General features: G+C 51.7%; 5 protein-coding genes across 5 annotated transcripts, besides 1 other annotated feature; 1 reads left to right on the top strand and 4 right to left on the bottom strand.

Moving 5' to 3' along the window:
- Positions 1 to 12,533: part of a sequence feature (contig 1.32 1..435990(1)) that runs on past the window's edge.
- ANIA_02006 (adaptin-binding domain-containing protein) lies at positions 168 to 1,624 on the bottom strand (the record flags this gene model as incomplete). The annotated part of the gene is made up of 3 exons (XM_654518.2): positions 665 to 1,624; positions 304 to 609; positions 168 to 247 (listed from the first exon to the last, which is right to left on the bottom strand). The coding sequence occupies exons 1-3, from the start codon at positions 1,551 to 1,553 to the stop codon at positions 168 to 170; spliced, it is 1,275 nt and encodes a 424-aa protein (XP_659610.1). The 5' UTR covers positions 1,554 to 1,624.
- Positions 1,835 to 2,524, bottom strand: ANIA_02007 (putative small nuclear ribonucleoprotein SmD3; the record flags this gene model as incomplete). The annotated part of the gene is made up of 4 exons (XM_654519.2): positions 1,835 to 2,062; positions 2,139 to 2,268; positions 2,327 to 2,387; positions 2,468 to 2,524. The coding sequence occupies 4 exons, from the start codon at positions 2,522 to 2,524 to the stop codon at positions 1,960 to 1,962; spliced, it is 351 nt and encodes a 116-aa protein (XP_659611.1). The 3' UTR covers positions 1,835 to 1,959.
- On the top strand, positions 2,793 to 3,557 carry ANIA_02008 (phosphatidylglycerophosphatase; the record flags this gene model as incomplete). Its single annotated transcript, XM_654520.1, has 1 exon — positions 2,793 to 3,557. The coding sequence occupies one exon, from the start codon at positions 2,793 to 2,795 to the stop codon at positions 3,555 to 3,557; it is 765 nt and encodes a 254-aa protein (XP_659612.1).
- Positions 3,601 to 6,705, bottom strand: ANIA_02009 (protein rfeB). The gene is made up of 3 exons (XM_050612939.1): positions 5,861 to 6,705; positions 5,611 to 5,810; positions 3,601 to 5,550 (listed from the first exon to the last, which is right to left on the bottom strand). The coding sequence occupies exons 1-3, from the start codon at positions 6,196 to 6,198 to the stop codon at positions 4,274 to 4,276; spliced, it is 1,815 nt and encodes a 604-aa protein (XP_050468790.1). The 5' UTR covers positions 6,199 to 6,705; the 3' UTR covers positions 3,601 to 4,273.
- On the bottom strand, positions 10,411 to 11,480 carry ANIA_02010 (glycosyltransferase; the record flags this gene model as incomplete). Its single annotated transcript, XM_654522.1, has 2 exons — positions 10,411 to 11,292; positions 11,334 to 11,480. 2 exons carry the CDS (start codon positions 11,478 to 11,480, stop codon positions 10,411 to 10,413), a joined length of 1,029 nt encoding a protein of 342 aa, XP_659614.1.

Below are 12,533 nucleotides of genomic sequence, written 5' to 3' on the forward strand. Positions count from 1 at the left end.
CATGAGCAAATCCAGATGCAAGAAGACTGGCGTGGATTGGACCCTACTGGCATATGCATAGAATGGATTATAACTCTCTAGTTCTTTTTATTGTGGAGGATGAAAAATATAGCATACCGCCCTGCGGTGTCAATTTTGCAGAACGTCAGATGTACCTGATAAAGAAGCTAGATCTCCTTCATAATATCCGCTACAGCCTTTGCTGCGAATCGTTTCCTCTCCTTTTCCGGCAACTCGGCACTCATATCTGGGCTTGTTAGTTCCAACAAACCCAGGGTTACAGGAGATCAAGGAAACTCCCACCTTTAATAGCTCTCATGCGCGCCAAGAGCGCCTCAACGGCATCGACACGGAGTTCCTCGTCTCCTTCATCTTCATCGACATTCCCATCTCCGCATCGCCCGATGGCAAATCGCAAGCCCACCATCTCCCGCTGGAGCTCGTCAACCTCATCTTTGAAGCCGCTGGTGGCCTCTTTATCTAGACCCAAGAGCTCGCGCTCCAGGTCATCATCATCGTCTGGGAGACTGGTGTCGACTTCTCCCTCCTCATCTCCAGCCCATTCATGAGTCTCGAGGACTTCCTTAATTCGGCGCATACCCTGGAGCTCTGCTCTTATTAGCACAACATACGGCACAGTAGACAGAACAGAAGAAAGCCATACCTCCATATTGATTCCTCTCCTCTCCCTCTTGGATCCGCGTCCAATCCCACTCAACAACCTCGAACCCTATTAAACCCATCTCACACAGCTGACCCTCCCACCAACCGATCGAAAACGGCTCATCTAGCTCTCCGTCAAGCCCAGCACCTAAATCTGGGTCCAGTCCAAGAGTGTCTTCACTCATTCCACCAGCCTTAGGTTTCTCTTCTTTCTTCTCCTTCTTCCCACCCAAAACCAATATTCCGGGGACTGAGCCAATCTCTCCCTGCTCCTCCTCAATGAGTGTACGGACTGCTCCCACGGCACGAACGAATGCCTTTAGCCCGCGCACTTCGTCCGAATCTTCGCTGTCATCGCTGGGTATACCCGTCCCTTTCCTGCCAGAAGTCGAAGCTGGCGGTTCCGCGTTCGGCCTCGGGTTCCGGAGACAGATCATAATGGCCCCAATCGCATCACGGACAACGCGCGCCTCAGGACTGGAAAATTCTTGAGACCATTGTGCGCATGCGTCTTTTCGTCCCAGCCCTTCACCAGTTCGTTGTTCTGCTTCGGATACCGATACCTCCTTCGCCGTAGATTCTGAATCGGATACCTGCTCGCCATTTGCGCTAACGTCCGTACCCCCAAACACCGGAATCTCATCAACCCAAACCGGAACATCAGCTACATAGTACCGATTCTCGATCCGCAGCGGCGGATGGGTCGTGTAGCCAGCGAAACTTTGTGTCTGGATTTGCGTGTCTGATGGCGGGTGACCGGTAAGTTGTTTTAGGAGTGATGGTATGAGCGACTGCGATTGAGAAGAGGGAGACAGGATGAGGAGGCGGCGGGCATTGCGAATTAGTTTGGCTTTGCTTTTAGAGGCATCTGCGGGTGATTGCGGAGTCATTTTGAAAGATAATAATTTGCTGGCCACCGCATATACATGTGGTGTCCATTAAACTGATAGTCGTAGTTTTGTGGTTGTGCGTGAAACGGTGAAATCTGGAGAGTCGGGGGTTTTGTGGTTTGATGCGGAGGTGGTGGCGGAGGTTCAGGAGCTCAAGCTCGAGCTCCACGAAATTTACTACATATGTTCTGACGACACAGTTAGCTACATGGAGTATTTGATACTACAGTTATGCGAGTGAATTCTTCTAGTTGAAAATCGACTTTAGCCGCAGCTCCTGACTCAGCCCATTCAAGTCATTTATTTTCCCCTCAGCCATGTAACAAACGAAATACACAGAAAAGAAAAAGTTCATCCAACGCCGGCCAGACCAGATCCGATTGACCCCTTTTCATCTTCAATACACCTATCCTCTCCTCTGTCCCCGGGCCCTCTGCACCGTCGCCTTACCACGCGCCAGACCGACACCTCTGCCGCGCTGTCCTCGTGTACGGAACATGGGGGCATTTCTATAGAACGAGTAAGTGATCAGCTTTAAGCTCGAAGCTGCCGAATACGGATCATAGAAGAATAGACTGGACGCACCGTAGCATATCCGGCACAATAAAGAATCGTACGTGGCTGCCGCGGATGTAAACCTGGTCGAGATGCGAGACGCGGCCATCGCGCGCTGTGACGGTAATGTCTTTCAGTTGGACGTTCATGTTATCCTCCGCTATCGAAACCTGTCAGTCTTCAAATGTACGGTGTAAGGTGGGTTGGATGGGCCGCACCCTCGAGGAGTTTCCCGCGGTAGACGACACCAGAGGTGATTTCGAGGGTGACAACGTGACCCTATAGACCGTTAGCTCATCTGTAAATTGAATCTTCCAGGGTCTTGTTGCGATATCCGCAAGGGCGACAGTCAAGCGTACCTGCGCTTCGTTCAAAAGCTTGATCGGGATACCGATTGTGCTGGTTAACTTGCCCATCTTGGCTATCTATGACTGTGCGCAGAAGATCAGGTATAAAGAATAAGAATGAAGGGAGCGGGGGCTTGGTAGGTGGACAATTGAGAGGCGAGAGGAGGAAAGCTGGTTGTCGCGCGTCTGATGGCGGAGGTTTTGGCGTTGGAGTTTTTGCCAAGACTGGAGATTCAACCCACCGCCATCTACTTATCGATGAAGTACTACGTCCTGTCAACTACGACTACCTATCTACGCTCCCTTCAGACAGTTCGCCAAACTTGGCGCGAGCAACATGAACCCTCCAAACACCAACATCCGCGCCTTCAATCTCGCCGTTCAAACCCTCCTAAGCACACCATCCCAGTTCCTGCCGCACCTAACAGTCCCAACAATCACCCAGCTCCCCGAGTCAATTGGTCCGCTCCTCGAAGCCCAGTACGGCCGAAAAGCAGGTCAGCAACCCGAAAAAGGGCGAGAAATAACAATACGCGCCCTGATTCTTGATAAAGACAACACGCTCTGTCCCGCGAAGACAACGACTTTCCCATCGAAGATCTACGCGCACCTCCATACGCTCCGCAACTCACCTACATCTCCATTTAACATTTCCACTGCCCCAAACTCCATCCTCATCGTTTCGAACCGTGCGGGATCGCATCCGCGTTACGAATCCGAGGCTCTCGAGATTGAAGAGCGTCTGGCAGAACTCAAAATTCCAGTGTTCCGGTTACCGTCATCACCGAAGGAGGGCGTGAATGTTGAGAAAAAGCCGTTCTGTGGAAATGAGGTGCTAGAGTGGTTCCGGGAGCGAGGAGTAGTGCAGCGAGCCGACGAGATTGCTGTTGTGGGAGATCGGTTGGGGACGGATGTGCTCATGGCTAAGGAGATGGGGGCATGGAGTGTTTGGTGTCGGGACGGAGTCGGGGAGGAGGTGACAAAGGGAAAGAGGAATGTGCTTGAAAAAATGGAAGTCTGGGTAGAGCGATATTTGAGGGAGTCCAAAGGGTTGAAGGCTCCGGCGCCAAGGGGGTTCGAGTCGAGAGATGACTGCAATTAGAGCTAGTACATATTATGATACCCCTGTCACTTTACGGCTTATAACTATGATATTCTCTGTACATTTATGGGTTCTAGAGATAATGTGAGTGAAACCTGTGGATTAATTACTGACCTCACTCGCAGCAGGAGATTTTCAGCTCCTATAAGCATAGATACTTAGAAGCAGGGCAATGCACAAGGAAATGGAGGCTCAATCACAATCAATCACAAAGGGAATATGCAAACAAATCCTAACCCGCCGACCTGTAAATCAAAAGGGAATCGCCATCTTAGTCCGACTTCTTGCATGACCGCGTTAAATGCCCGACCAGGTAAAGGAATAAAAAGAAAAAAAGAAAAAGGCCAAGGGCAAAAGGCAAAATGGTAAACAGAAGAGGGGAAAGTAAGAAAGAAAGATAAGAAATGCCACTGTGTGGGCTTTAAGAAATCGCTAAGGGCCGGCCGCGAAGTAGAAGGATATTAATACAACGAGAAAAAAAAATGAATATGTTCGGAACATATGTCGCAAACAGAGATATATCCCTCTTCGCCAAAAGACGAAGTATCGGCACATAGCCGATATTTCCATAATAGATGGAGTTGCTTCAATAAATGATGCTAGCCGGTCAGTTCCGGGACGCGAGGCGCTCTGGTTGTTCCATTTTCCAGGAACGACAACCCAATAAGGATAGCGTGAGTAGGGAAAAAACAAGCGGAATGAGCTCAATCAGCCACTCAAGAGCCGGGAGTCAAAACATTCGGATCGACATTTTCCAGTGCTATTCCTTGATAGTCACCCTGGACGCCGGGCGAAGCATGCCCAGACATGGAGTGCATCGGCAAGTCAAATGCATTGCCTTCGAGGCCCACTGTGGTAGGCACCGACGAGAAGTTTATGTGTTTGTACATCCCGCCGCCCATTGGCATACCTTCCTCTGTGTAACTGGGTTGGTGTTCGCTTCCCATGCCGTACACGTCATGCGGAGTATGCGACATATTTGTCAAAGGAGGCGAATGGTTCGCGATCATAGGATCAACATGGCTTACATTCGAGTATGGGGAAGCTGCTTGAGTGGATACGCCTGAGTCCACAGCGGGCGAAACATAGGGCAAAGTAAACTGAGCTCCTACACTCCCTACCGGAGTCGAATCCCCTTGGGGTCCTGCGCTAAACAGGGCAGGGCTAGCCAAATCGGACGGAGACGCAGTTGTAGTAGCCGACATGGGGTGTGCACGCGGGTCGAAGGCATATCCAGAAGAGGTATCAATGCGGAGGTTCGCAGCAAGTGAGTGTGTCGACTGGGGTATAGGCGCGTATATTCCCGAATCAGCCTGGCTGAATTGTTGAGCTTGTGGCATGCTGAACTGGGTCATTGGCGCTCCTAGTGCGGAGAAATCGATAGCCACGGGAACGGAGCGGCTTCTTTGACGCTTGTGTCCACGGGCAGCTTGGAGGTTCATCACGGCCGGATTCTCCGCATACATACTCATAAAAGCAGGGGCGAATTGATTTGGCTGCGAAGCTGGGCGTTGAATGAAAGGCGGCGACATAGAGTTGTTTGCCGGGAAGTTGCCATACGCGAGACGGTTCTGGAAAGACTCCAGAGACACCAATTTTGCAAGTTGAACGCTCAGAACCTTGGGGTGTCCGCCAAGGCGATGAATCATTACCGAGCTAGCTTGTTGGTCTTCCGTAAAGTCGCCGCACTGGTAGAAACCACCCGAGTTGGAGGAATCCATGTAAAAGAGGGGCGGTCGGTTCAATTCAACGACCAGACCAGTAGGCCGTGGAGGCGCACCGTTGGGCTGCGGTCCTTGATCGCCCGACTCAAGTGTAATGTTCTTGATGTAGGAGAAGGGATATTCGATTTTGTATCCGGCTGCGTCGTTGTTGATATAGTAGGTCATGCACGCCTTCTCGGGGGAGTAGAAAACAACCAGGTCCATGGCATTTTGTCCGATCCGCCTCCAGCTGCCAATTGTCAGGGATCGACAGGTAAAGTGATGGATCACTATTGAAAGAGTCAGCACAAGCTTTCTTAATTGTCTCGGGCAATGAAGTCAGTACGCACCAACTTTGCCTGAAGGTGTTGGCTCATTAGGGTATGCACCATTTGCTCCGTATCCGCCAGTTCGGCCAAAGGGGTCTCGAGCACCGGGTTTGCTGGGATCGAACTGCATGGCTAAGTACTGGCGCATTGACTCGGGAATTGAATCACAGCCCTCGCCGGTCTCGATGCTCTTCTTCGCAAGCATCTTGATCTTTGCGCGCCTGTAACCTCTGTTAGTATAGAACAAAAGGCAAGGCAACTAATTACGCGCCTGTTTTGAAACCAGATCTGAACTGAGCGCTCAGTCATGTTGATTTCCTGGGCGATTCTTTCTCGCGTGGCAGCCGTCGGGGTGGGATTCTTGTTGAATTCCATCTCCAGAAGTACTAGCTGGTCTTGTGTCGCCCGTTGACGCTTATTATTCTTCTGCTGCTGCGTAAGGGTGCTCTTCCGCTGCGGACGTCGAGCTGATGTCGAGGGAGCAGTGGTGGCACTCGAAGTGGACGGGGAAGGGGTCGAGGTGGCCGATGAGGGCGACGTGGTTGGGTGGGAAGCCGCAGTCGCGGAAGTCGACACGGTCGACGGGGCGGGAGTGTCTATCGAAGACATGTTTGCAGGGATCGAGTGAAGAGTGAAAGTGGAGTAAAGGAGATATGGCCAGGATCGGTACTGGCTGACGAGGGAAAGGGTGAAGATGACGATCCGGCCGACAGTCGTGGATGGTCTGAAATATCTCCAGTGCGTCAAGCGCCAGAGGGTTCGTGTCTAATCAAAGGAATGGAAGCGCTTTGGCTGGGATTCACTACCCAGACGCAAAGCTGACCGGTGAGCGCCGTCACAGAAGCGTTGAAGTGGTAGAAAGTGTCGAAAGAAGACGTAGCTGGCCTAGGCAGCTCTACTGACGAAGAGAATATAGCTCTTCGCGACTAGAAGGAGTGATTCGAGACTGGGGGTCCAAGGAGCATCAGATTGCTATACGACGAATGTCTGTCTGGTGGATAGACTAGCGAAATCACCCGTCCTAAGGTACGCGAAAAGAGTGGGCTGGAATCGTCCAGTAAAAGAGTGGAACTGGAAAACCCAAGATAAAAAAAAAGAATGTAAAGGTCAAAAGAGCGACGATGAAGAAAAACACAACGATGTGAGAAGACGGGTTGGAGAGGGAAGGGGAGAAAGGAGAGGAAGTGGGCGAGTCGGCCAGAACTCAGCGCTCGTGGTGTTGACTGGGTCGGGGGAATCCTCAGTGACCAGTCGTAGTTGTCAGCAGGGATGGGCTGCGCCGCCCGAAGGGGTATAGTCCGGGGATCATTGGTACGGTAAGCGCAGTGTAATCGTAAACCCACACGATGGACTACGGAATACGGAGTGAGGCTACGAGCACTCGCTAGTCTCGGTCGCAGCATCTGTATACCGAGACGCTCTGGCTCTATTGTCGACCTTGTTGCTCTTCAGATCTTCAAGATCATGCCATCTGATCGTCTCTCGCGAGACTCTCATCCTCAGACAATCACCCGCAGTTCCAACACATCTTTTGCTGGATAACACTCGATTTAGTCAGCCAATGGCGCCGACGTGGCCCCTGCATCAGCTGCATCAGCTGCATCTCCTTACTCAGTACCGTATGCTCCCCGACCCCGATGACTCTTGCTCTTCCAGTTAGAACCCAACCTCTGTGCACGACGAGCGCGCATCTCCAACCTCCAGACCTCCAACGGTCAGCCTTGACGGGATTCGTCTTGATGCGGACATCCCACTCGAGCCATGCTGCAAAATCTAGCGTCCAACCCCCAAGTGGCGTCTAGTGTCGTGTTCTCTGAGCGTCCAGTTTCCTGATTCAGTAATGGAGTCAATAATAATCCACCCACTACCGGAAAACTATCTACATCGCATGAGCAGTCAGAAAAGAAACAAAAGCCGGATATAGGTCTGGCATCGTCCTGGCATCGTCCTGACATAGACCTGTTCCAAGATGTTTCAGATGGTACGCGCGCATCCAAACTGCTTCAGTCTTCAGTAGTGGGAAGGGGCATGCGAGGCCGAAGTCTGGGACGCCAGGGGCCAAGGGCGACAGTTTGGTTCTGTCCACAGTCGGCGACTCCACGCACGAGCAAGCATGGTTGAACTGTACGGAGTAACTACAGAGAGTCCTGTTGTGGGTTAGCGGTTGGGACGCACAGTTCCACCGTCCACAGTCGCCCACGGAAATCGGATGCCAGGATGGTCGCAAGTCTCGCGACTGGAGTCGGTATCGGCGGATGGGGTTTGCAGTCTAACCGTCTAGGGTAGGTCAAAATTACCTGCTCCAAAGCTTGCCGTACGGATCTGTACAGAGGATGCCTGACCACCAGCCACGCGGTAAGGCATACAGAGTAGAAAGTATCGAGTCGGTGGCAGGCGGATTCCTTACCGATGAGTTGAATCCAAGGCTTTCAGGATGATAGGATCAGAGCACCGCATCTGGCGCTGGCTGTCCCGGCTAATATCTGCTACTCCGTATCCAGCCTAGCGACCGGTCAAGGGGATGCGGGTACCTGGATTCAACCTTGGTACTTGAAAACGCTGGCATTATGGCACTGGGCAGGATTGGATAATAAGAATAGAACAGGTCCGTGCACACTTGTACTCCATTGATTGGCTGGGCGAGACGGTCGGCATCCGACGGGATTCAGAGCGACTGCAAGGTACAGGCACAGCATCACTCCGATACGTCCTTCTATCACCATGTTAGGCGCACTTCTTTGCCTGAGAGTAAGGCAGCGTCAGCAGAAGATGTTTCACAAGTTGGAGACGCATCCGCACCCGGAGAGATGCGGTCGACCGCTAGAAGCCAGGGCAGCATTTTGTCGCTGGCTCGGCTGATACCACGAAAGGATCGATCAGATTATCTCTATTCGAACCCAGATCGCCGGTTCAAACCAGTTCATCGGATGTTGTCTTCGATATAGATTAAACGTAGCGTCTCTCCGGATCCAGGTGGAGCGGCGCGATGCTTTTTCTCCAGGTCACGATCTTAGGCTCCCGGGTCCTGCTGATGCAATCAACATAAAACAGCCAAGCAGGGTGAAACCTTGGCGGTTCTGCTCGAATCACATCGGCAAACCTAAGGCCCCGGTCGATAGTTCAATATCTTGTGCCCTAAACTGAGGATTCAGCAGCAGCGATCGCAGCCACGTCGCGAGTGCTGAAGCCACTTTGCTTGATACATACTTGACCGTTGGCCCACTGGGCCCGTGTCCCCTCCGAGATCATCTCGTGATTGCATCGTTGGTTCAAAAAATAAATACGGCCTATATTCAATTGGACGGCGGGGTGGCAGTTGTGAACCAGGGTCACGTTATCCTCATCAGAACAAAAGCCTATCAACTCAGTGGCCGCTATGGATTGGTTACTCCCGGCCTCTATCTAGCGTTGACTATAGTGGACTCATCAGTAATCACAGGAAACCGAGTGGTTTGATGTCACCAAAAGGCTGTCAGTTCAGGTGGTTCCCATATTCCAGTCTTCAGCCGACAAGATTCCTACACCATACTGTTGTCGGGCAACTGCCTACATACATTGGGGCCTTAGAAGATCCTTCCTCTTTAGAATTAACCCTTCTGCCTGTCAATATCTTCAAACAACATACGTTGGTTTTCCCAAGATGCCATGGACCAGGCTGAGCCGGCTGAACCGGCTTTGGGTATCTAGTAGACTCTACTTCATTCGAAGCCTCCACTGGGCTATGGCACCGTGCATCTTGGAGTCATAGCTCGCAAGCTTTATGGAATGGTCAGCATGAGATGCCGCCGTCCATACATCCACGGTGAACATAGCCTTACGACTCTGTCGATGCGGTCCACTTCAGTACTGCACGAGGGCTGGGACGAAAAGGTATTTATCTCCAACTGATATACACCATGAACAACAGCGTATCTCTGTTAGATATCAGCCGGATCAGCTGTTGCCGGGAGATGGCACATCAATCAAAGGCGACGCTCTGCCATTTACGGTGCCATTGCAAACCAATGCTAGGCAATACAGGAACGCGCACTTGACTCCAGTCGTGGTGTGTACGCGGATGATATGACTACACTGTAGTCGGTGGGGGCTGCCATTAGTCTGTTAATCCGAATCTTTTCCACATGTGAACATGGGGGCTGGGCTCGTCAGCAGCGTTCTTTACTCACGCCATCTATTCCAAGCTCACGCCAATAGGAGCGAAACAATTCGGAGAGTGGCGGCGCGGATGGTTTCAATTTGAGTAAGCGGACCTTGAGTTTGGAAATAGACGGTACGAAAAGGGCATCACGCACTATATTCGACATGGGGGCGCGGGGGCACAGGGCGTCGACTCACAAACCCACCGATGAGTCTCTACAAACTACAAAAGAGACCCCTCAGAGCCGAGAGTAGTACAAGAGTTCATATTCCTGTTCGGCCTGGTCTAGCCCAAACTGGAGATATTTTACGAGATCTGACAGCGTGGGCTGACGATATCGCCGGTTCTCAAACCTAGATTACTACCTTGCCATTTGTGGAATTTCTCAGCATCCGACTCTATATCGTGCATTAGTCATAAAGCTTCTGAGATCAGACGCTCCAATTGAGCCCGGCAGTCGAGCTCCTCATTCTCACGCTGAATCTTCACGCAGCGAGCCTTGAAGCCGCTGTCCCCAGTATCTTGTCCACTCCATCGCGAATGGCGTCAGCACTGGTCATGCTGGTCCGCAGGTTTATCGCAATTCCAGCCCATTCTCCCCGCATCGACACTTCAGCTTGGTCCACTAGACCACAGCATTCGTAAGTGATCTGACAGCAAATCCCAGAGCAGACAGAGGAAGCTTACATTCTACTCCAGCTAGGACCATAGGCACTCCATGCATAACACCCTGCATGAACCCCATTGTTAATGAACACATCAACATAAGGCAGGATGGCTGCATACAGCAGATAGTCCACGACCTTTGCATTCGCCGGTAGCATAACATTGTCCAGTTTCGCGCCTCTCTGTCCCAGGACACCAATGACCATACAGTCCTCTCGATCGGCCAATGCCTTGATAGTCGGAATCAAAAGCATACCGTAGTCTACCATGACCGTACCCTGAGATACAAACACAATATTCTTGGGTGAATCTCCTGTCTTCGCATCCGATAGCTCACCCCACCATTCAGGCAGCACCAGTTCCGGGCCGACATCTGCGCGAGGAGTTCCACCAATGAATCGAACATTGGGCGACAGGTCGCTTCGCGGATACTCCAGGCTCGGGCTACAAGGCTGCACTGTGAGGTCCGCCCCGGTGGCCCAGAGGCCCAACAGGTACCCCGGTGCCTTCCTTGTCGCACCAAGCCTCTGATAGACGGCATTGGCATGTCCAATCAGCTCCAGCTCAAATTGCCTGAAAGATTCATACAGAGCCGCGTTGCGAGCACGGCCTTCAACACTCGAATCTGGCGGTAGGCCCGGTCTAAACGGCGCGGTGCCCACGCTGGAGCCGGCAAATGGCAGGGTCGAAAAAGTGATCACCTTGGGGAACCGGGTACACCCTTTCGGTAGCGGCGCTCCTAGCACAAACGGCCACAGCCCTGCGGATGCGAACTCCTCGACGATAACAACCTCATGCTCTGGGTACTCTTCGCGAATCTCCTCGAGAACGTCCTGTAACACCTTCATGGCTACTGGGGTCAGGTCGACAAAAACAGCACTGAGCGCGTAGTTGAACCGCTGCGTAGGATCGAGGAAAGTCATCATCTTCACCAGCACACCGGGCGGTCAGTCGCGGTGAAGGTGGTGGAAGACTGCGCGGGATTGACGTATGGCATATTCTGACCTGGTGCCTGCAATGAAGTGTACGATGTGGCCTTGCTTGACCAAGTGTGCGGCATGGGGTATAAGGGGGTGCGTGTGCCCATTTTCTGGCGGACATGCGATGACAACAATGGGCTTGTTATCTATAATGCCGACCATTTTGGATGCGGGTACGTATGTCTTTTCTCTTTAAGATATTATGATTTCACGAAAGGGGTTTCGCCCTTTTATCTGATCACGTTCAGCGTGCCGAGTCGTTTCGGTGGAGATTAGGCATTATTTAGGGCATATTCAGCATGCCAATACTACGCTACTACTGTACGAGAAGCGGCCGTTCAGACCATCCATAGCAACATAGTGGATATCTAATATTGAATCTCACCCATCTCAGCCGCACCGTAACCTTACAGCCGCGTGAACCTTGCTATTTTCAAAGTCTACGGGGCACTCCGTGTGCCTTCTAGGCTGCTGGGACTGTTCCTCCTATTACATGGTCGAGGCCATAACAGTGGCCAGCAGTGGAAGAGCAAGGAAGTTGATGAACCGTACTATTCTGGGGCGCCGCGTGGTGTGGACTGTAGCGGCAGGAGTAGGCACTGCTTGCGTGCTCCAACTCTTTAGCAGCGTTTTAACTAGCTCTAAGATTAATTAAATGCTCAAATGAGACCCGCTTGCGTCTTTAGGTCCCAAGTCTCCACTGCCTTGACTTATGACTCGTGACAAGAGGAAAGGGAATTTGGGTAGGAACGATGTAGAGACGAGCCTGTGTCCTATATATCACTAGCACCTAACTCTCGAAGGAGCGTGCTCGCAGCTATAATTTTGGAGTCTGCACATGTCTTACAAAGAGCGCCTTCCTAGAAGTCTCCAGATACTGGTCCATACATCAAATTGGAAAGACTAAGAATGAATGGGTTGGGTCTCGTAAGGAGGATAAACCACAGCACGTTGGGCAATGCTTTGAAGATTCGAAAAACGTAGCTTCTGAGTGTCTGCATCGTACTCCATACTAATTGCTCGAGTTCGACTCAGTAGACTCTGAACGCCAGTGGGGGCAGTCACTGGCCGAACGTGGGACTATTATGTACATATCTATTGTCATCATGGAATGAACAATTTCCTATGAGGCCTTGGCGCTGTTACAACTACCTGCTCTG

The sequence above is a fragment of the Aspergillus nidulans genome, chromosome VII, assembly GCF_000011425.1.
Source record: "Aspergillus nidulans FGSC A4 chromosome VII".
Lineage (NCBI taxonomy): Eukaryota > Fungi > Ascomycota > Eurotiomycetes > Eurotiales > Aspergillaceae > Aspergillus > Aspergillus nidulans.